General features: G+C 39.0%; 1 protein-coding gene across 3 annotated transcripts in view; it reads right to left on the reverse strand.

Annotated features, from left to right (window-relative positions):
- Positions 1 to 25,227, reverse strand: part of cntn4 (contactin 4) — a 305,165-nt gene that overhangs the window by 82,447 nt on the left and 197,491 nt on the right. For all 3 annotated transcript variants that reach the window (XM_024269436.2, XM_024269434.2, XM_024269435.2), the window contains 3 exons: positions 12,721 to 12,924; positions 8,736 to 8,838; positions 7,539 to 7,723 (listed from right to left, as the gene is read on the reverse strand). In XM_024269436.2, coding sequence (XP_024125204.1) covers positions 7,539 to 7,723; positions 8,736 to 8,838; positions 12,721 to 12,924 — 492 coding nt within the window. The remainder of the gene's footprint in view (positions 1 to 7,538; positions 7,724 to 8,735; positions 8,839 to 12,720; positions 12,925 to 25,227) is intronic.

Genomic DNA, 25,227 nt, shown 5'->3' on the forward strand with positions numbered 1-25,227 from the left:
GACTCTTTAGTCTCGCTTAACACGCCTTATAAATGACATGTTCGCATATTGACCATTCATTGACGTGTCTTGTAATTTGGTGTCCCACAGTGCAGAAAATAAGGTACTTAAACCGCTGAATAAAGACAATCAGAAAGACTAAACTAGTGAAAGTTATAATGGAAAATCTGGACCTTTTTAATAAAAAGAGTACACGTGTTTAATGGAGGTATTCGAAAGGAAATTATGCCCTCCTCTAACTCACTATTGTAAAGTTATGCTAATATTTCTCTACTAAAGAGTTGATTCACAAAGTCATAAAGTATTATGCGTTTTTATTACTTTCTTTTGTAAATTTCATCCAAGTATTTAAAGTTATGTAAAATAAATTCCATATCACTGAGTTTTTTGTCTTTCAATATAGACTGGAACTCCTATAGGAGAAAACTTCCTGGCACAAACTAGAGTAGCTTTCATGCTGGGAGAGTGAAGAGAACTTTGTTCGAATGGGTGGAAATAGTGATACATTTCACACCTTTATTTGCTTTGCTTTCACACATGAATCTCTCGGGAATGAACCAAAGATGGAACTGGACCAAAACTGCCAGAAAAATCAGGCCGTTCCAAGAGCCGATCATTTGGAGGGGTGTGAACGAGCTCCGACCGGGATGGAAAAAAACATCAACAGAGAAAACAGGCGATCCCCACTTGTCCTCTGACTATTGTGTGTCCTTAAGTGCCTTCATCTCTTCACTGCAGCAGGTTTACCAACATGACGCTTCACACATTTTGTGCCAAATTTGCGCTTATAGCTGGTATTTTTCCCCTGCTGCTAACAGCACTCCAAGGAAACCAGAGATTATTTGCAAAAAAATGAACATTCATAGATGTCAAGCAGACAAAGGTTGATATTTTTTGAATTAGGAAAATGAATACATAAAAAAATGATAAATTAAAAAACAAAATAAAAAAAGGGGTTTGGTGAGGTTTGGTTTAACATGCCACGGCCAAACAAGCTCTTTATTTTGAGGCAGACCAGACCAGCAGTTGAGCTTTTATATCTCCCGACACACTGGACCGCCTGAGGACGCAATCTCTGTTGCAAAACACGCCGAATGCTTGTTTAAACTAACAACCTTTTACCTGCCCGTCAAAGCAGATCTTGCCTTTCAGCCATTTTCCCATCACAAATCTGCAATAGCCACTCTGTCCAATAAAGAGGAAAACACTTGTGATCATAAAAGCATAGGCAGGGCAGAGTTCTTCCCACTAATCAGCGCTTTGGACACAAAACACAGAGAAGGCTCGACAGAGTGCTACAGAATCGCTCTTTATGTGCACCCAATCACCCAACTAAAGGAAAAAAAAACACTAAAATCCTCCTTCAAACATCAAATCCCAGCTCTGGTAGAATGCTAGCAATCATGCTAATCTCCTACGAGCAGCTGCTGGAATGGAGTTCAAACGTGCTTTAGTGGAAGCTACCTTTCTAGTCCCAAACAGGCATGAGAGGAAACAGTGTGGACTGCTTTTGAGCAGGTATGTGCTCAGCTAAACCACTAACACCCAAAGATAGTATCTAATATCCCTTTGAAGTGCGCGGCTAATGCTAGCTTGATCACGCTAATGCTGTCTTCCATGAGTTTATGAAAAATCGGTGTGTAGAATTCCTTCTCTAAAACTGGAGCTCATGCGAAAATGAACTTTTTCTTTGTCTCAGTTACAGACACAACCACATAAAAAGTTATGGCTGTAACAAAAGAAAATATTTTTTTTAATAAAGAGATAAAACTGTCTGTGCTTTGGTGTCACGCAGTAATGGAACTCAAAACAACCAAATAAGGAGTGCTAAGCTAATGCTAGCTTTAGCAAGCTAATGCCACCTCACATGAGAGTTTATGAAGAATCAGGGTATTCCTACTATAGAAGCGACGCTCATGCTTTAAGCAACTTTCTCTCTGCCACAAAAAGTTTTAGTGTTAACAAAAATAAAAATATGTAAAAAAGAGATAAAACTGCCTGTGCTCTTTGGTTTTACGCTGTGATGGAACACCACCGAACAAGGAGTGCTAAGCTAATGCTATCTTTAGTACGCTAATCCGTCTACTAGCAAAGGGTCCCAAAACCATCGTTTTTTTTTTTTAACTCTCCAATTTGATTAAATTCACATTCTGATTTTTATATTTTTGCTTATTTTTTCCCCATAAGGTTTACGTAAATCACTGTATAATAAATGTGCTAAAACATTACCCCATTTTCACTATATGGTGCATGTAAAAGCCTTATTTAGAAAAAAAAACAACATTCTGCCTTGTAATCTAGATTCATCCCTGTTGTTTACTGATGTCGAAGCGGTTTTGAGTCGTACATGGAGCTCTGTCCAAATGTAAGTCTTTTTTTCTTACGGGTTACAATCAAGGTTGGTCATTGTAAATATGCTAACTCAGCTAACTGGTAGTGGTGCCAGGCAGGATTTGTCTTATGTGTTAATTACAAGGGTAGATAGTCACAGTAATTTCTTTAGTTGTATCAGTCTGATTTTTATGAGTTGCAAGAAAGATTGGGTACATTTGTAAATATACAATCACAGTTAACACGTAGCAGCGTTGGACTTTGTATTTTTTTACTAACAAGGTTAGGAGTTGGTGTAGTCAATAAAACATTTGTTTTAGCACTATCAGTCTATTTTTAATGTGTTGCAACTAAGATTGGGTGTGAATACCATGAATACCGCGAATAACATGTAGCGTTGTCTGGATGTATTTTTTTTCATGCTACCAAAAATGCAAGCAGTTAGCGTTGTCACACTAAAATTTCATTTAGCACTTTCAGTCTGTTTTTTTTATGTGTTGCAAACAAGTATGGGAGCTATTGTGAATACGCTAACGAGGCTGAATTGTACTAGTGTTGGATTGTGTATTTGGGTGTGTATATGATTAGGAGTTAGTGTAGTCAAAGTAACGTGTCTTACCATTATGGGTCTGTTTTTTATGTACAACAAACAAAATTAGGTTTTATTGTGAATACGCTATCGCGTCTAACATGAAGCGGTGCTGGGTGGAATTTTTAAATGTTACTAACAAGCTATAGGTCTTAGCGTTGTCACAATAAAGTTTGTTTTAGTACTTTCAGTTTTTTCGTGTGTGTTGCAAACTAGGTTGGGAGTTACTGGTGTCGTAAATACACAAAAGCTTCTAATGCCTCAACGTGGCTAATGTGTAGCATGTTTTCTAGAATTAGACAGTTAATAAAAATGTATTGGCAGATTTATTTCTGACTCTTTGTCTTGGTTAAAACATACTATAGTTTGGAGCATCTTATTTATGAAAAATTTAAAAACAGATGCACCTTATAGTGCATTGTGCCCCATAGTTTGGAAAATATGGCACGTAAAGTAAAGAAAATGTAACACTTTGGGTAATTGTATAAACTACATTAGGCTTAATTTACATTTTTTGCTGTTGTTCCTGCTCTCTACATGAGCAGGTAGAGAGTGAAGATGAACAATGGGGAAGATAAAAGCCAGTCAGCACTGCTTCCAACTTCAATATTCCTCGTTTGCAGGGATTAAAACTCTTCAAATGCCTCCATTAAAGTTAGGTTTCAGTCTAATAACGTTTTGTGTGCATTCCACTTTCTTGCATAGAAAATTGACATTGGCATAAAAAAAAGAAGAAAAAGTCGATGTTTTCTCAATGGCCTCAGCGGCGCTGTAAAGTAGGACTTTTCCTGTGTTGCCCAAAGTGCTGCTCTCTTTCCTCTGCGGCGTGCTTGGGTGTACCACAGACACCCTTATCGATCACCCCCATTGGCTTACACTGCTGACGAAGGCCTCGACGGCTTAATTCAAAGGGAGTTCAGAGCAAGATTACTGATTTTTATCACCTGCCTGCAGGGGGGAGATGAGAGAGAATGACAGAAGATGTCAAAAATGAGAGGGAAGGACAAATAAGGCCTCGGCGGATCACGGCGCAGCTCCTCGAGCATCCAGGCAAAATGTTTAAAGCCCAGAACGAGTTATTTGTGACAGCTGACACAGCATGCTCCGGAGCGGGGAGAAAACATATAAAGAACAAGGCTCTCGAGACGGTGTGTGGGGAAATCTATGGATTGTTCAATACGAGATAATGAACTGAAACAGCCAGGAAATATCCAGGAGACCGCAAGACACATAAATATAAACTGAGCCTTTTATTCCCTCCTAGATTCTGTATGACTGAAGGTCACAGCTGTAGCGTTTAGTCATTTGAAGAATGAAAGATCGGAGAGCTTGAACTCTGTCTAAGGCTGCAACACGCCACCTCCCTTTATGAAGAAACCGTGTATTCCCTCTGTAGGAGCAGCGCTCGCACGGGGAGGCAGATAAATGAGATAATATTATCTTTTCCCTGTTCTATCTCTGTCTCACTTACAACCACACAAAAGCTGCGGATTAACAAAGGGAAAAAAAAAAATCAAAGAAAGAGATGAAGCCGTCTGCGCTTTGGTTTCACGCTGTTCATGTAAAATGTTTAGTTCTAATTTAGCATTTCCTGCTATGGAACCTGATGGATTTTAGATCTGTTTTTGGCATCCACTCATAGTCTGTGTGTGATGTTGTAGAGCTCTGATGTTTAAATATTAGATCGTTTAGAAAATCCCAGGTTGATTTTTTTTTTTTTGGTTTATACAACTTTTTAAGGGGTTTTAAACCTTCAAAAATAACTCATACTTTGTCGCTTGTTTTTGCTGTTGCTTATATATATATATATATATATATATATATATATATATATATATATTTGCATTTGACTAAATTTTTAGTCTTTAACTTCTTAAAGCCATCCAAACTTCTTCTTATAGTATTTCTAATGCAGCATTTAGCCAGGTTAAATTCTTTTACCAAATTAAAAAAATGTACTTAAACACATCATATTTATTTTATAATTCATATTTGTCTTATACCTTCTTTAGTTAACCTAGTATTTAAGACATTAATATTAGCATTTTATTTTGTGTTTAGCATCTTTAATATAACATGTTAACTCTATTTTAGTCTTTTTTTTCGTTTATACCTTTATCACTATGAGGCTGTTGTGGGTAACATTAATTCCTCTTTAATCGACCATAATGTTGTTTACTTATACCAGAAATCGGCAAACTTTAACAGTAAAAGAGCCATTTGGGCTCGTTTTCTACTGATCAAATCCTTGAAGGAGCTGCATTGTTTTACTTTAGCCTTTAAGAAATTTGGATTTGCATTCATGACCTTCTTTTTTTTATAATAAATATGAATTATGTCTATTTTTTGGCACAAACAAAATAAAGTACAAATACAAAAACAATCTCTCAAAAGCATCTTTCAAAATGTGATTTTTTTAAAGTTTTTCTGAAGCTCAAATAACTTATTTAAAAAAAGGAAGCTCTGTGTCAAACAGGATCATCTCAGTGCAGCTCTGGACAGCTAGTAACCAATGTTGTGCAGCACACGATAATATGTGCTCAAACTTTTTACCAAAGTTTTGCTTTGCATAAAAAATCTGTGCATTCTGGAGGAAACAGTGATGTAAAAACCTACAAGGTTTATCATCTATGTGCACCTCAGCCTCAATTTATAAATGTAAGTAATCTAAATTAAATAAATGCTGTTTAAGTAATCCTTAACTTAAAAATATGCATTTTTTTTCCCTCTTTGTCCTCAGCAGTCTTACACTGCTGGGTTTTATTATTTTAGTTTGGGGTTGGACTTTGGTAGTCTTAGTTTGCGGGCTTTGTTTATTTTTTTTTTCTTTGGTAGTTTTGATTATGCAGCCATTAGCAGGGAGCTGCTGACTCCGACGGTCGACATTGCTGGGTCAGCAGTCTCCCTGGTTTATTTTATGTTTGGCCAAGGAGCCACCATGGAGAGATAAAAGAGCCACATGTTTGCATTCAAAATCTTTTTTTATTGCTTTGAAAATACATTTTTGGGTTTGCAACACAAATGTCACATTTGGTCGCATGCAAGTTGGCGCCAGATCTGCAACTTTTGCTGGTTGCATAAGCGGAAATTTCCTCAACTTTAGGAAACTCTCTTAAAAACGTTTCAGAACTACAGCTTTTACACTTTTAAATGTAAATAAACTGTAACTGTCTAGCAGTTTAGTGTGCAAAATGAGTCTGAAATGGGACAGAGAACGTTAATCGTTTTATTTCTTTCAAGTCAACAATAACAAGTGTTCATATTTGTATAACTACACCAGTTTACCTCTGAAGAATAAGCTGGAGAAATGCTGCTTTTCTCTTTGACAAAGAGTGTCACAGAGAAAAAATGGCAAAAAAGGTCGAAAGCCTAAAACGGGATTCCGGTCGAGGACTTCCAGCCAATGATTTTGGGCACAAATTACGTTTTTTTTTTTTTTTTTGCGGCTGGCTCCGGCAGGGGGACGGACTTCCAGCTATTAATTTTCAAGAGCTATATTTTTTTCTCTGTGGCCAGATTCTCTTGAATAATTTTGCATTCTTAGCACAGTTCTGCATCGTTCAGCTTTTCTTTAACAATAAGCTCATACTTTAATTTTAAAGTCAAAATTTTACTTTAGTTGTCAAAAATGTCAATTTTTATTTTAATTTTTATCACAATCTAATCTTTAATAAACTAATTTAAACACTTATCACCTTTATATTTTTTTCATTATTTGTTAAATACTATTTTTTAGCTATTAAGCCCTAAACTAAAGAGTAGAATTGTGTCATTTCAGGAAGAGGGAGGTCTAGATCGGGCCTTAAAGGTCACTGACCTGCAGGTTTTTTCAGATTTTTGTTGCTTTGTCTGATCTTAAATACCTGGATCAGGATTTTGACCAGTAAAAAAAAAAAACTGCTGCTACACAAGAGCAGGTCCTAATTAAGCTCTTTTATGAAGCTACTTGGTGTATTCTGTGTCTAGTGGTTTTGTTTCTACAGCATCAGTACAACTATTGTCTTTACAAGAAAAATATTAAAAACAATCAGAGTTTTTGCCAATTTTATTTCTTTTTCATACAACCAACGTTTAGAGTTTTTGAGGACAAATTAACATATATATTGCTCCTTTAACCTCATTTCGATTTTCTTTGAATCGTTTAGATAATAATCTTCCTTTTTCTGTATTTTTGAAAGAAATTTGTTGAAATTTGGGCCCCCCATCAGTAACCCTAACCCCTTTCCCACAGATTTACATGCTGCTGAGCAGATTATACCCCTGACATTTATGCTGCTGAGCTATGAATAGCACATTTAACAGCTTTGATCTCCAGTCAAGTTGGATGTCAATCATGGTGCCATCTGGTGGAACCCAACACAAGGCTCCCCAACAAGGTCATAAGCAAGGGCTCAGCCTCATCCGCATCATTCCTTTAATCTGGATCAAAATATTAGAAGCATCATGGCTGACAGCCTTTAATCATTGGGATGCGCTGTTAAAAGCGCGGCTTCCCGCCTATCGTGCACCACACCAGAGCAAGTCCCGCCTGCCTCCTCTCGCCGCGTTCAGACTGAGTGGCTTTGACAGATGTGCCGCGAGATTGGTCAAACGTTCACGCATGACGGGTTTCGCCTACCATAAAAAGAGAGCTTCCCCTTCACTGTGTTCATCCCCCTGGAGTTCTCCGCCACACACTCGTACGTGCCCACATCGTCCTGCTGGAAATATGGGATTTCCAGGACGCCGTTGGTCTTCCTGGTGTCCACTTTCCGGGGGAAGGGCGCGCCGTCTTCCCTCCTCCAGGTTATAGAAGGCGCAGGGCTGGGAAAGGAAACATAAAGGGAAATAATTAGCTTTCTTCAAGAGAGAAACATCTTAAAAAAAAAAAATCTAGTCCATGAGCAGAGTTAAACATTCCACAGGTGCTACCAACCCCCCACTGCGCTCTTTGGACCTGCCCCCACTGGCTAATTGGAGGCTACACACCCCTCACTCTCCCCTTCTGCCTCTGCCACCCAAATCAGAGCTGCGCGTGACCAGATCATAAAAAAAAAACTTTTTTCAAAATGGCGCCTTTCTTTTACTTTTATCCCCATAGCAACTATTTTACCTTTTGGTTGCCTGGGGGTGATGGACATATCTATGTAATTTTTAACAGAATCAGAAAAAGTTATTTTTAACATTTCCTTGGCAACAGAGGTTTTTACGTAAACATTCCTAATATGTTCATATTGTTGTATCGTTTTGTTCAACTATTTTCTCACTATTTCAGTAAGAGGGGGAACACCGATTTTGAGCTTACAACACTAACTCAGTTAAAAACTGACAAATTTTAAAGCCAACCAATAAGAGCCTCTTCCCGAGGTCAAAGGTCAACAAAACATCAATGTTGGTTTTAGACTTAAACTGCCCATGGTTGGGAATTTTCATAAAAATCTGTCAAAAAAGTCGTAGGTACTCTGGCTATCTCATTAAAATTGTATACTTTCTTCGGACACATTTTGATTTGGTTAGTGGATTCCGAAATGTTTTTTGAGTATTTCTATAACACCTTGACAAACGTTTTGGAAGAGCACCGTGTACCTCTCAAAACTACTTCAGCATACGTAAGTACAACCAGAAGGAATCCATATTTATAGGAACTCCGGATTATGAGGTGTACTGTTGTTTAAAAAAAAAAAGAAGCCTTTTAAGTGCTCCTTATGGTGAGTAAAATATGATAAATCCACAAGGGATTTGCAGCAAAGTGGTAAAATGCATGAAAAAATAAATTTCTGGAAAGGGTTTCCTCCTTCAAAGCATGCAGCGACGCCTGCACCAGGCGAGGACTTACTTTCCCAAAGCAAAGCATTCCAGCTTGACAGTGGATCCTTTGGCGACGTGAACGATCTCGGGAAACTGAACTTCAATCTTTGGTTCATATTCACCCATAACACCTGAAAGAGAAATGCAAATGAAAGGCAAGTGTTAGCGAAAAAAAGTATCTTTTCTTTTTGAAACAACTCTGGGGAGCTCCAATGAAAGAGGAGAGAGCTTTTTCTGTTTTCACTCTGAGATGATTTTGTTTTCCCACTCCTGTCGCTTGCGCTGTCACAGGATGCCATCCCATTGGAAATAATGAGCAAGAAGCAGCACAAACACAACACCGCAGCTGACACGCGTCACGCTGGAGTTCAATGGAGTGTGGGGGGGATGGACTCAGACCTCATGAGACCTTCTAGATGTATCGAGCCTTTACTTTCAGAAGAGTTTGTTGTCGTGTTAACAGTCCAAGAATCAGAAAAAGGGCCAGTAAAAATCCCTCCGAGCGCCACAAATATGTCTACAAAAGCGTTGCGTTCACCGTTGGTGAAGGAGCGTCGGGAGATTCTGTTATTGCTGCTGTGAAATGTCTGTTTCAGACTTGGCTGTAGATTCAAGGAACAGACAGAAAAACAAGCATTTTCTCCTTTTTAAAAAGTTGTAAGTGTCCTCTAAACCAGTAGCCTCCAACCCTTGTTAGGCCATGGACTTGTGTAATGACGGACTATTTTCATGGACCGGCCTGTACGAGTCCAAATTCTCAAACTAATAAGAACCCTACATAGGAAGTTTACCATTAATTTGAGGAATTCCTAAAAAGATTTCCCAGAAATCTTTGTGAAAAACTATTGTCCATCGATGTTAACTATATCGGCAAAAATAGACCACAATGCATTGCATTTGTCATTCAATAAAATTTTTGTATATTTAATTCTATAATAACACATTTTAAAAGTGACATCAAGTCTTTCATGTATCAGAATGGAGCTGTGAGGGAAAAAATCTGGTGCAAGATTTGGACCGCTTTAACTTTCTCTAAGACTCTTCCAACCATAGGGGGCACACATGCACTAGTATAGGGTGGCATCAGTCTGGTGTGAACACCAAACACCATTGGCTAAAATCACATGCCTGGTGCAAACGTAGCATGAGGCAAATTTCTCATTAACTGCCGCCACTCTGCAGAGACTATGTTCTAGAAAACTACACAGGTTTTATTTTGGCTAATAATGAAAAATGGCATAATTGTGATTAAAAGACCAATGAGAATGCTTTTAAAATGTGTTAAAAGAGGATTAGAGTGAGTCTTTAAGGGGCTAGAGGAGTCTAATGTAGTATATATACATATATATATATAATATAATAATACATATAAATATATAATATATATGTGTAACACTTTACGTTTGTAGAGTTGCTTTGCATGTCAAGGCAATATATATATATATATATATATATATATATATATATATGTACTGATCCATGTATTTTGTTGGCAATGATGCCTGGCATGAGGTTCCATGTTGTGGAGAGAAAAGTTATTGGCCGGTAGTTGGATGGGACTGCACCCTTTCAGGGATCCTTCTGGATCAGGATTGTTCGTCTTTCCGTTAGCCATTCAGTCCAGTCTCCTAGCAGCTGGTTCGTTTGTGCTGCCAGGCACTCATGGAGTGCTGTGATATATATATATATATATATATATATATATATATATATTAATGTATTTAATTAAATAGTTAAAAATGCATCAGTCTGTTTTTTTCTATGCAGATGATACTCTATAGCAGGGGTCACCAACCCTGGTCCTCGAGGGCTACAGTCCTGCTTGTTTTGCATTTAACCCTGCCTCAGTAACTGCTGCTCACCTGGATCAGGTGTGTTCAGTCAATCAGAAACTGGACTGATTCAATCCATCAATCCAGCTAATCAGCATCTGAAGCACGGTTAGCTGGAAAGCAAGAACGGTGGTAGCCCTCGAGGACCAGGGTCAGTGACCTCTGCTCTAGTTTATAGTCTTTTAAGCATAACTGCTTTGATTTTTCAAGCCTTTAAATGATAAATGATACACTTCTTTTTATTGGTTCTATGTAAAACAAAGAAAACAAAGCATAAATTTATTTTTATCTTGGATAAGATGTGCTATACACAAAATAGCCTTGCATTATTAGCATGAATGCTAGAAAAGTATTTCACGGCTATCTTTCAGCCAAATAACAGTATTTGTGATCAGACCCAGCCATGTTTTCCAGCTCTGCTGACTGTCAGGTGGTTTCATGAGATTTTAAACGAGTCTCATCCTCAGGAGGAGCCATAGGTTCCCTGCATCGCTGTAATTCAGGCCGGTGCTGCTCAAATAGCAGTGGAGATGGAGGAAACGGCCCAATTTTATCCTGTTGATTTGGCGAAGCGCGGTGTTATCGGAATGTGTCCCCGAGTGACTGTGAAAGCTAATTCAGATCCTTATCACATCTGTCTCATCCCCGGAATGTGACCACAGCGCCATCAACCATGCTAAAGCGGGCAGATGGAAGCGGCCACGTAATCGTCTCGTACCCTAACCTTTTGTAAGAACACCTATTTAATACGGTCGCCCTCGCCCTCCAACAGAACAGCCCACATGAGGTGGAGCTGACGTTTCCAATCGTCTGCTGCTGCAGAGATGGGAGAAAAGAGGGGGAATAGAGAAGACAGAAAAGGGCAGGAGCAGGACAAGGAAGCAGTGAAGAAGATAAAATATTTCAAAATAAAGGCATTAACATATTTGCTTTGACTTATTTTTTATTTGTACCAGTCCATGCTTTAATATTAACCTATTACTAATAAATGAAAAAAGGTAAAGTAAAATAGCTGGTTATAATACAAGTAAAAGCCAATGTTTATATGCCCCTTTAAAGAGGCTAAGACCTCAGCACAATACTGAATTATTTCTTGCTAATAACACCTGAAATGTTTTATAAAATAATGCGTTACCTATTTATCTCGGGGGATAGCATAATAGCTAATTGAGAACGTGCTGGTTCTTATACTGACTGTTGGTTGGAGATGTAACAGGACACAATATCTCCCAACCTCGTCACCAGACTTAAGTCTTTCCATTGCAGAGGGGCTCCTGTTGGCACGGTGATAGTACTAAGTGCGGAGTCTGCAACCTGAAGATCTGGAGCCAGTGTGGCTTTTTTATTCTCCATCTTGGGTCTATTGCTCAAATAGATTAAAGAAGAACCTTGTGTGTTTTTACACATTAGAAGGACAAACTCTATGAAGTCATACTCCTTACGTAAGTATTTTGTTGCAAAACAATGTTCGGAAAGTTGTGCACCTTTACACAAAAATGTGAACATTTGTAAAAAGTAATTTACTGGGGAGAATTTGTTTTTTTTTTTTACTTTTGCAATACCAAAGACGAGTGGCTGTAAAAATCATCTAAGTTGGTGTTAAGATAGTTTACGGCTGTAAAAATATTTAGTCCCCTTTAAAAATAAGTTTTTCCCTTTCTGGTTCTCAAAAGAACACGGTTCTATGAGTGTTCATGCACACATCTATAGGCAAAAGATTAAAAACCAATAAAATAAACCAAAGTTCTCAGGTTAATGTTTTTGTCACTCCATAGATGTATAGACAAATGGATGAATACATATATATATATATATATATATATATATATATATATATATATATATATATATATATATGTATATATATTGCATTTGTGTTTCTGTATGCAAATGAATTTGTTTTAGACATTTAAAATCCATTTCCTGTCCTGAAAATGACTGTCTCATCATTGTAATGAGCTATACAGCAAAAACGTTGCTCTGTAGATTCAGGCTGCAGTAAACAAGGCAGCTTAATTTGCAACCAGAGCAAATTGAAACCCATTTATTGAGCAGATTCAGTGACAAAGGAGAGTAATCTGCACCCCAGATGTGTTCTAAACAGACGCCGTGCCGGGTTATGGCTTTGTGATTATCGCGCAATGCGATGCCAGGAATGTAATGGGGGTGGCGCTCACTCACCGTCGCTGCGCAGCACCAGCGGGGTGGAGGGCCCCTGGACCCTGGTCTTCGTTACTGTGTTGGTCACCACGCAGGTGTAGTTGCCGACGTCCGAGGGCTCCACTTTGGCGATGTAGAGGTTCCCCGTCTCCTGTGAGATGAAGCGGCGGGTTTCCTGCTGCACAAAGGTGGTGGACTCGTTGAAGATCCAGGAAAAGACGAGATCTGTGGAGGAGAAAGGAGAGGTCGATGAAGGGAACAGTTCATGACGGGATCAGTAAGGGGATGTGGAAAAACGTAATTATCTGAACGCAAACACCTTCTCTTTCCTATTAGACCTTTGAAAGTCTTAAGGGATTAAGGAGACATTTGACATTTCTTGTCACGGCTAATCAGTGTCAACAACATACACAGTGTCAAAGAGACAACTAATTACCAAGGAAGGTGCAGTGAACTTGATTACAAAGCACCTTGGCTGGTCCCTCAGATTACACTGGAGTCAAACCGACAGACTTTTGCCAACTTTTCATTACAACAGCTAACAGACGAAAACAGAGATGCTCAAATTTAACATAAATCTCCAACCCTGTTCATACAATAGGAATACTGTAACAAATTGGTGTCATTTCCAATAGAAAACTGGAGTATTTATACTTTTTTTCCATTGCATATTACTCTACAATAGTGGGGAATTTTGCATTTTAAATACAAATTTTAAAATAAAAGTCCACAACCTCTATTTGATTTGTTCCAGGTCAGGATTTCATAATGTCTACATAGATTTTGTGAAAATGTATCTTTAAATCTTTGTTCTATTAAAAGGGAAATACATGAATTTACACAAATGTTTTCATTTTTTTATCATCTTATTTCAAATCAATATTTTATTAGGAAATCTTTTTGTGAATTGTAAAGGATCATTTCCTAAAAATGACACCCTATAAGTTGTTCTGTAAAAAAATAAGGAGTATTTGTTTGTGTTTCGGGACTCATCTGAGAAAGTGTATTTCTAGAACCTAAACCCAAAGACACAAATCTTTAACGAATTTTTCCATAATTCAGTTTTCTGGAAGCATTACATTAAATTCCTGAAAATAATCTTTATAATCTTGAATTTTTTTTAACTACGCTTCCAACTCCATATATTTGTGATTGTGTTTAACAGACTGATAAAAAAATAAGACTAAATTTTGAATTTGAAGATAATCAACCTTTGATTTTGTCCTGAAAGGCAAAGTGCATCATGGGAGTTTGCATTTTTGTTATTTAATGCAGTTTTATTCTTTGTCCTAAATACTTCACTACCATCTCCCTCGTGTCCACCATTTTTGTGTGGATGTCCAAATACGCAGAATACAGACTTGGAAATTTCCCAGAAGTCGTTGCAAAAAGCTAGCAGACGCCGTTGCCCACTAGACTAGCAAATATAGCCCACAATGCATTGAGCTTTGTCCTTTGCTAAAAAATATGCAACACTTTGTTAGTAAAGGTACAATTGTTAAGTATTGGATAACAGTATAAAGTTACTTTTCTACAAATCAGCATCAGCAGTTTTACATGAATTGTGTTGAAGAGTTACAATAATTGAAATAGCGTCAAAAGTGGAGCTTAACCTCTGTTGTTAAAGTGTTATGATCTTTGATCAATGCAATTATTGGCGAAAAAATAGAATAAAAGACCTAAAACCTTTGAGGCGTGTGTAGCTATACACATGTAAAAAGTAGGTGCTACCCGCCTCTGCCCTCACCGCAACTATTTAACTCAGCCTGACTGGTTGAGCAGCTGATGTGACAAATTCTCAAAAAAAAAAAAAAACGTAAATATTATTTTTATAAAGGGCGGCATTTTTATTGGATTTATCGCTATAGCAACAGTTTTTTGGGGGGTCGCCTTGAGGCGACAAATAGGTCTATGTAATTTTTCAAAGATCCGGCTAAAGTAAACTCTTGGCTTTCCTTGGCAACAGAGCAGACCAAAATTCCTAATGTTTAAATCGTATATGTCATTTTGTTTCTTTCATCTTCTTCTTTTGTTCTACGTCGGAACTGGAGCTGCAACGTCGACCCCCACGTTGTTACAGATCTTTTGCCAGGCGGAGCGGTCGTTGATCGCCCGCGAGATGTCATCGGCTGTTGGTAGCCCGGTATCACGTAGTAGTGTACGAATGTAGTTCATACGACGATGACCACCAGGTTTGAATGTTCCAGTCGGGTTGTAGAATAGAGCGAGATGTACTGGTTGGTCAGATCTAGTTCATCTTAAAGTAAGGATTCATTAAAATTTTCACAATATTTCCGTAAAAAATGCGTGAGGGATACATCAATTTTAGGAGCTGCGCTAGCACCATTTAAAACATTTTCAACATTATTTTCCCCTCAAGTAACCCCCGAATGATCCTCGAGAAGTTAAGAGGCGATAGATCAGAATCTCTAGAAGGAGTTAACATTTTTAGAAGATACTAAAGTAAATTTCTATTTGGAAAACTCAAGATAGTTGCCTCTTGCCGACATCAAAGGCCAACAAAACTTTGGTAGTAGTTGTAAACGTCAGCTGGTGGTATGTGCCTAAAATTTTATGACGATAGTTTAAGAAACGTTTTTTTGAGCCATATTGAAGGAATATGTGAAAACAGACTTTACTGCAAAATGGCCACCAAGCTGTCTGTCCAGAACCCATCCCATAATGATTTCAAAACTTCCTTTGGATTTTAAAATATTTTTTGAGCCCCACTCGACATTCTGGCCCCATTATTTATTGACGATTCCGCCTGCTGTGATGTCATCTTTTATTTATTTTTTTATTAGGGGGCGTGGCCAAAATGTATTTTCACCGGGTATAGGTTGGTGTTTTGGGAGTTTCTGAGTACGTGGCCATCTCAAATGCGCAATAAGATAGAACTATTGCAAAAATAACAGTTCAGGACAGCTGCAGACCATTATATTGGGAAATCCACATTATACTATCATCTAGTGGAGAAGACTTTAAAATAATCGCTCTCTTGGTTCCTTTGGGGTTAAATTTCTGATCTTGAGATGTCTTAAAAATATCAGCAAAAATTAACGAGCTGAACCATTAAAGATAATCCAATAAAATAATTATCCACTTACTTTATAATATAATAATAATTAATGATTGACTGGTTCTCTAGAACAGATGAAGTCATTACAATACTCCATTAACCTGCCCAATAACCCAGTTTAGTGTGAGGCTGTCTCAAACTGAGACAAATGCTCTCCGAATTGTGAATTCAGACTGGATCTTTCTTCGGCCGGGAATCGACATCATCGGGTTTTAAAGGGAACTCAGAGATGTAATTCAGGAAGGACTGCAGAGTCAGACAGGCGCCCGGCATCTAAAATGAGATCTAACCTCATTTTTACAACCTGGTGTCCTACAATTTGAAGAAATAAGCATGGTGTGCTCCGTATGTGAGCAGAGAAATACAGCACGTTAGGCATACTTTTCATTTATCTGTCAGCGGCCGACTCAGAGAAGGGGGAGGCGGTGTGGCGTATCAGTGACAGTCCTCTGCCAGTGAGGTTTGAGATGAACTGCTCAACAGCTTTTTCACCTTATCAATATCAGCCCATTGGACTTCAGTATTCCGCTCTCGTGTACCACCTGGAGTTCTGTGCCGTCTGTGGGTGTTTACCAGACGTGCACTAAAGATTTATGTTCTTTATCTGCACACTTCCACTCAGCTTTACCATTCGGTTCTCAAACAAACCCATCAAAACAGAAAATATGGAGCTTACCTCCATATTTCTGCACTCCCAAGATTTAAAGGAAAAATCAACACCTGATCAACAATCATCAATCTTCATCTTGTTATACTGATTATTAAATTAGTGGAGTTTTTTTTCGTTACTTTATGCTCTATACTGTGCATGAAAATATATATATATATTTTTGAAGAGGATGTGTAGCCCAAGCGCTAACGCTAGCAGTTGAAGAGACAAAATCAAGATTTAAAACGGGAGTTATTTCTCGTCTAACATCACATGGGATGGAGTGCAAAATAATATATGTATATATATTTTTTATGAAGTTATACACCAAGTACGGTAAACAGCTGAAGTAGGAGAGCTAAAAGGAGATAAACAATATCAAACCTGCTAGCTAACAGTGCAAACATTGCAAAAAAAGTGCTAACAGTAAAACAGCGCTGACAGTGCTAACAAAGCAAACAGTGATAACATTGCACACATCTTATACACCGCTGACACTAACAGTGCACCAATGTAATGAGCACTAACAGTGCAAACAATGCTAACAGAGCAAACGCTGACAACATTGCAAATATAAACTGCTAACAGTTCAAAGAGTGCTATCAGTACAAAGAGTGCTAACAGTGCTAAAAGAGCAAACGTTGCATTCACTACTGAAACTGCTAACAGTTCAAACAGTGCAACATTGCAGTGAGCGCTAATAGTACAAACAATGCTAATAGAGCAAACGATGAAAATAACGCTAACAATGAAAACAGTGCTAACATTGCAAATATTGCATAGCCTACACTGCTAAGACTGCTAACATTTCAAACAGTGCCAACTGTGGAAAGAGTGCCAACAGCCCAAAGAAAACTAATAGTACAAACAATGCTAACAGCGCAAACGGTGCAAATAATGCAGAACTCACAGAATGACGCAGTAAACCGAAGGACGTGTACATGAAAATTAAAGTTAAAGTCCAACTATCTGTCACACACCTAGGTGTGTGAGATTTGCTCTCCGCATTTGACCCATCCCCTGGGGGAGCGGTGAGCTGCAGACACAGCCGCACTCGGGAACCATTTGGTGGTTTAACCCCAAGTACAACTCTTTAGTGCTAAGTGTCGAGCAGGGAGGCACTGGGTCCCATTTTTAGAGTCTTTGGTATGACTTGACTGGGAAATGAACCCACGACCTTCCAATCTCAGGGCGGACACTCTACCACAAGGTCACTGAGCTGGTCACAGTTTTAATGTCACAGTTTTAATTAATTTCATATTTAACTGTATGAGTACCAGCTAATAGTGACTTTTATTGATGTCAGTTTCCAATAAACACCAGGTTTCAAGAGATGTTAGACCAAATAAACGCTGGTCTCTTTTAAAAGCTGAAAAGTTTCTTTAGAAAATGTTATGGCTAAAACTGGAAAATATACAGAACTTTATTGTATCTGATCTCCTATATTTGAGTTTTGAGCTCATTGCTTTTCCTTACATTTCACAGGGGATTTTTAAACCTACGTTAACACCTTGTACTTTTTTCGTAATAATATACCGCTAGGTTTTTAAACGATAAATAGACCTAATTGATGAATCAATTTATATATTGTATCTACAATCCAACAGGATCCTTCTGTCTGAAGCAAGTTGTTAATCAGATCAAACTATTCCATTATAAAATAATTTTTCAAATGAAATAATTTGATTATGTCTTTATGGGAAAATACCATTTGGATTGAGTGATGGTAAATTTGTTTTACTAGAAAATAAACCAAGTGCCATCAAAGTGCAAAACACACATGAAGCAGCAAAAAATGACACCCTGATATAGTACCCAGTTCATCATGGCCAAAATGTATTTACCCAGGTCTCGATCTATGAGTCACTCTGGTTGAAATTTCGGCTAAAGATGTGCTGGATCAATTTTAGGTCAGTTACTCAGAGGGAATTGGATTGTTCCAAATAAAACAAAATAGACTAAATCGTATCATCAATGACAAATTATGATATGAATCGAATCGTTAAAATGAATTCTTACACCCTTACATACCACTGTACTGACAATTTAGTTAAATCCTGAATTGTTCATTCGGTGTTGATGCCTACATTTGGCTGTAAATATGGTGCCACACTGTGTTTGAATGCATAATGAACTCTGTTTGCTGACTGTCAGACAAGTAACAGCTGGTCTCTAACAACCACCAGTCTCTTACACCGCAGTCATTTTTTGGGGAGTACTATTTGAATATTCATGATAGCAAAACGTAATGCATCTACAGAGGATTTGAAAGATATTCATGCCTCTTTAGACCATGCTATTCCACGATGAGTCAACTTCCTGTTTCTAAATGTCAAGAGATGACCTAAAAAGGAGAAAGGTGTTTTGACATTTGCCTCAAAAACATTTAGCAAGGACATAAAAGTGCAGCCAAACTGAAGAACTGAAAACTCAAGAAGTTTCTTGGAAAAGGAACCAAACGTTTCAACTTTATAAGAGGGAGTCCAGCTGACACGGCTGAGCTCGCAGGTATACAGAGAAAATGTGACCTTTTTACAAGTTGACTCACTAAAACAGTCATACAGTGTCCTGAGCGTTGGGTTACCACTGCTGTGGATGTAAATTAAATGCATTTTTACCCCCCGTGAGGTTGATCTAGCCTTTCCCTCCATCTTTTGGGCCGGTAATTACACACAACAGTGTTGGAGGACCCCTCTCGCTTGCTCATGCTGATTGACCCGCTTATCCCAGCAGGATCTACTGCTCTTGCTGGTAAAAGTGGCTCCGATCTTCAGCGGCTGCCGACTCGAGCGCAGTGTGATGGCACGCCGCAGATCCGCGGGGATGAGGGTCAGACGGAGGCAGGGCGAGGGGCGTGTTTGTTTTTTGTCCGTTTCCCCTTCAGTGCCTCCAGACGTCTGCTGCACCTGCTCTCCTTTGGAACCGATGGGAGACGCAGTGGTCGTCGAACGTCAGCTCCAGCGCTCCGTAGAGACCAGACGCAACAATGAGATGCATCTCCTCGCCGGCTGAACGGTCCTCAGAAAATCATCCAGAGCATTGATTTTATGGGTTACACAAGCTCTGCATGAAAGCAGGACACGAGCAGGAACAAATTGTCAAAGGAACAAAGCCACTCCGCAGAATTTCCATTCACACCGTGGAAACACAGCAGCTTGTTCAATGAAAGTATGTCTCTCAGACGACCATTTGAAAATTACTCGTGTCCTCCACAGCTTTAAGTCCACTTTTGATCCGTCCCCCAAAAGAAAAAGAAAAACAGGATCCCCCGGAGAGGACCCAGCAAGACTCCTTTGTGTTTCCCCCTTTGGGTTAAAGATCACTTTGCGGGAGTCACAATGAATAAAGCTGCCACACTCTTACAAAAGGAGAGGAAGGAACATGGGCTTCAAAGGACAGGCCTGAATGAATATGCAAAGAGGGAACAAGATGTGCAATTCAAACGTGCCCTTCTCCACGCTTAGATAGGACAAGGCCAGGCCGATCCGTGATAATGAGAGGACCAAAGGAGAAGACCGAGGCGGTAGTGGGCAGAAATCCCAACACACTCTTTTGGGATGAAGGAAACATTTCAATTCTGCTTTAGCACCAGTGCACGCACACAGATGCATGTGGTTTTTAGATCATTATTGCACCTCACATGCACCTGTGCTGGACCCGAGTCATAGAGGGATTGTGGGTTTTTAGGCTGTCTGGGACAGTTAAGGGTCGTAGCATGTGTGTGTTATGGACTGCGCAAGAAGTCCATTGGAGTTGTTCAGGTGACAAGTGTGCACTCCTTGCATGCAGCCTGACTGAAATGACGAATCAGAGCATTGCTTGTGCAGGCATCCTATGGGCACTTATGGATCATTTGCATGCAGGATTCCCACGTGATCAGTAAGGGGCAAGTACTTGTACCCTACTAACTATTTAGGTGTGGCATAAAGGCACCGTTCAGCATCCAAACTTCATATGTGCTTGTAATGAACATTACTTATCACACCTAAAACTAGGGGTCATGATTAACTGATAAATCAATTTACATTCCTGTAATCCAAAGAGATAAATCTGTCTAATGCTATGGTCACAAATGCAACTGTCACCGATGGGGAGACATAGGAAGAATCTTCAAGGTTTCATGCTGTCGCCTGATTTTTTTGAAAACTGTTGTCGTGGTCATAAATGTAGACATTGGCAGTCAGGTGGGGATGACGAAACAGCTGGGCGGCAACAGCTCTGATTGGGCGATGTGTAAATATGTCCTGCCGGCAGCCGTCCATAACACATGAAAGTAAAAAGCACTGTCACTGGACTTCCATCCCGTGGCCTTGAAATGTGCCCGGGCAACACATTCTCACTCCCGAGTCGTCACATTGACGTTTGGTTAAGGACCCCTTTTCACGTTTTGAGTGTCCCCAACTTGTCGTTTTGTTTGACCTGTTGGCTGTTCCTATTAAATCACGAGTCCCTAACCTCTGGGTCACGAATCGGAACTTGGCGCAGAGCGCACCGGTAAATGAATCCGGTACTGCTACCCTAACCAGGCACCAGATGAGGTAGCGGATGTGGTACCAGATGCAGTATCAGATGCGGTACCGGACCCGAACCAGTACCAGATGTGGTACCGGGTGTGAACTGTTACTGGGTTAGGGTTCTGGTACTGGACGCATCCAGAGGACCAGTATGGATCCACACCGGTACCACATCCGGTACCGTGTCCTGAAGGTTGCAGACCCTTGTTTTTACGAACACCCAGCATGTCAGAAAACGACGAGTTAGGGACACTCAAAATGTCAAAAAGTGACGCAGAAGGTTCTTTAACCAAACAAATATGTGACGACCTGAGGATGAGATTGTGTTGGCTTGGGCAGCCACTGACTGATGTCAACTTTTAGAGAAGAATCTTCCTGACTCCGGAAAAATTTAACTTTTTTTTTAAAGCCTCCCCGCCCATCGCGCAGTATGTAAAAATGAGACTGCTGCCTCCTGATTATAAATGCGGATGCACATCTACCAGCCAAATTTGTTGAAAAACTTGCATATAGGTCGCCACGTGGTGGCATTTGTGATGTGTGACCATAGTCTCTAAGGCAAGTTGTTAATTGAAATTAATCAACCTATATCACTATAAAATCGTTATAAAATTAAGCAAATTGATTTATCCTGGAAAATATAATTTGGATTGAGATGCCAAGGTGATTTGTACTATATTTTAAAAATAACCAAATGTCATCGCAGCAGACAACACATCTGAAAGCACACAAAAAAAAAAAAAAAAAAAATCAAACCATCAATAGAGTCCAATGTGTGGAAACACTGAATGTAAAGACATGACCACACAGCAGGGGTCTCAAACTGGCGGCCCATGGGCCATTTGTGGCCTCCAAGTGGATATTTTGCGGCCCCAGCCTTAATATGAGAATTCAATGTCTACTAACCAATATCTTCTGCGAGTCCACGCTTCTTTGATCATAGCTTTGTATTGGCTTTGTGATGTTTCAGCTTGCTTTATGTTTCCGCTTGCTTCGCACTTGCTATTGTTGTTGGATCTGGTCCTCAGAAAAGTCGCTAGCATTGTTAGCTCCTGTCATATTGCTTAGTAGTGCATAGACACGAACAAATGTTCAATAAACTTGTTCAGTAGACATAGACAATGGACCAAAGATATAAACATATTTTTGGCACAAATGGAACCCCGTACGGCCCAGCCTCAGCCAGACTCTGCCTTCAGTGGCTCCAAGGTAAATAGAGTTTGAGACCCCTGCCATACAGTGTGGTATAATTTTCTAATGATGTTCTATTTGTATTATTTTGACATGGAAAAACAACAGTGGGCTGAACTTTATGAAACTAAAATGTAAATGGTTTTACCATTAATTCTTGATTACTTCTTTGTTTGTACATATATTTTAGTTACACTTGTTTATCTTGCAAGAAATACAAGACAAGAAATGTGGAAACTTCACCTGCACTCTTCAGAATCAGGTATTTATCTCTGAGTCACACTGGTTGAAATTTTGGCTAAAGATGTCCTGGATTGATTTTAGGTCAGTGAATTGTTCGTTCAACATGAACCAATGAACCATATCATCAACCACAAATGTATGGAGCCAAATTGGAGCCAATATTATTTGAAACCCAAATAAAACAACTTGAAAAAAATGATGAGATTTGACTAAAAATGTGTCTGAAACTTTTTGTTATTCTAAAATAAACTTAATTATTTTCAACTTCAAATCTTCAGGGGTTTTTGGGTTTCAAAGCTCACATTTTCAGTTTCAGAACCTTTTTTTTTCAGTGTCAAATCTTTTTTTCAGTTCTGAATCTAAAAAATTCAGGTTCAACACTTTTGGCCCGGTTGTGGCAAATAGGGGCGGGGCTAAGATGAAGGACCAATCAAAATTGATAAGGGTGGTAATTTCAGTCCCGGTCCATTTACTGACTCTGACAATTGTGATAATTAAAGTCAGAAAATGGCCGTATTGTCTGTACTATCATAGTCTGAAGTTGTCCCAAGATGGGAAAAAAAGCAAAGTTGTGAAAATGAAACAGTTTTTGAACCAAAAAAAAAAAGCAGAACATTTGAAGCTGAAAATACTTAAGTTTGTTTCAGAATAGCAAAAACTTTCAGACATCTAAAAAATTTCTCAGCCAAACACCAATATTTTCTTCAAGGTGTTTTATTTGATTTTTAAATAATATTGGCTCCAATTTGGCTCCATACCGATCGTGATATGAATGGAATCGATAACACGAATCGTTTCACCCCTACCCACAACAATCATACATTTTTTTACACTCCCATTAAGGTGAAACCGCTCCTCTCTATGACCCTACGGGCTCAGATAATCCAAAAAACCAACAGTTTCAATACAGGCTAACCCCCTTAGGGTGCATGTGACTAAGGCTCAAGTTTTATCTCCTGTTTACACAATTACTGATCTAGGAGAGGTTCTCCACAGGAACCCCCTTAGGAATAAAAGAAGATCTAAACAAAAACAGAAACATCTTTGTCAAACGATAGTGATTCCACGTTGTGTTAGGGGAGTGCGGCTCGTATCTCCCACAGCCTCCGAGAACTCTCTGATCCACTGTTTTCTTTACAGGGACGGACAGAACGCACATGCTCAGTGCTCTCAAACCCTCAGGTGGGAGGACAAAGAACAACACACACACACTTTCAAGAAACACACAACCTCTGTGGAGACAAGTGATTTCAGTCTTGAGTGGCCCTTAAAGGTCTCGGCCCATTAGAAAATAGAGGTCAGCGGCATTAGGTCCACAGCTCAACCCAGTAATCATGCGGTAGAAAGAATGCGGCTGCAGACCTTTAATGTGGCTGCCTTTGAAAAGACAATGACAGCCTCTTAGCTTCACCTGATCCTCAGTGACAGACACCAGAACAACGGGATGGCACATTTGGCCAGAACAAACATTTCTGAGGCAGCTTTGAGGAGAAAAAAGGAAAAAAGAAAGATGCCACGGCTCAGTTGTGTTAATCCATTCTCCTTCCTTGAACTCTGCAGACAGCAATTACCATATATTTGTGGGCTGTCAGACAGGGGAGTGAGGATGTGCTCTGCCTTTGTGCTGGATTTTTGGCCTTGCAGGGCGTGTCATGCCGGATCTGCGCTCAGCCTTAATCGCTCCGTCTCTCGGCGAGTGCAGGTAGGATGTCTGATGACACAGGTCACATCAGAGAGGAAAATAACACAGCGGCTGCTCCTGCTGGGATGAACTCAAGCTGAGGCGGGCGGCTAAATTTCAGACATCAGCCGTTTACGAATGTCTTCTTTCAACTCCGTTCATGACGAATCCAAATCTCCCTTTGTTACTTTAATGCTTGAAAAGACGGCGGAGGCAAATCGGGGAACGTCAACATCAAAACGGAACTGCTATTGTAGCACAGCAGCAAACTCCAGCAAAGATAAAACAAACATCATGTTTCTGAAAAACACTTGAGCAAATTCTTCAAGATAGAATTTTCCTGTTTTAATGGGAGTCTGAGAATAAAGTGGTTTGATCAAAGCTGAACTATAGTAAAAGATCAAAGTTCTAAATTTAATGCTAAATTGTATCATGGAAAACGATTAAAGCTACTACAAACAAGTTGGTGGTAAAGGAAAAAATAGACAGATTAAAGCAAAAACTATGCCAAAAAATGCTAAATATAGAATAACTAAACTAACAAACGGAGTAAATTAGCATAATTTTCCTAAACATTGGATAAGGTCCTCCATATTGGTAAATTAGCAACAGTAAGAGACTAATCATTAAAAATGTTAGCTAACTTGCTACTGGCTAAACCCATGCCAGAATGGCATGTTTTTTTGCAAACAATGCTAATTTGCAAAAAAGCTAAATAGTTAAGGCTACAATGCTAAATGCTAATGGATACAATGCTAAATGCTACAATGCTGAATTACTGAAGAAAAGTCCGTGTTAAAGATGAGCTATTTTCAGACCAATGTCAAAAATACTAAAATTATTGTTATTTGGTCCATGTTGCTCCACAAAATACCTTTTTTATTGAAGTTACATAGTACTAAATGGGAATTAGCATGCTTAAAGAAAAAAATGCTTAAGAAACTAAATGTTAAGTTCAGTTCTAATTTAGCTAACTATAATGCTAAATATGATCAATATTACACTTGTGAAAGCAGCTTTTTATGATACTTGTCTTTGAAAGCATTTTGGGCAATAAAGGAAGGAACTTGTTAGAAATAAGAATATTTTTTTAGTGATTTTAATAATTTGGTTGTGTTTTAGTGTTGTTAGCATGAAAGCTAAATGATACGGTAATTTTATGTTTTGACAC

This window comes from Oryzias melastigma, linkage group LG5 (assembly GCF_002922805.2).
Source record: "Oryzias melastigma strain HK-1 linkage group LG5, ASM292280v2, whole genome shotgun sequence".
NCBI classification, from domain to species: domain Eukaryota; kingdom Metazoa; phylum Chordata; class Actinopteri; order Beloniformes; family Adrianichthyidae; genus Oryzias; species Oryzias melastigma.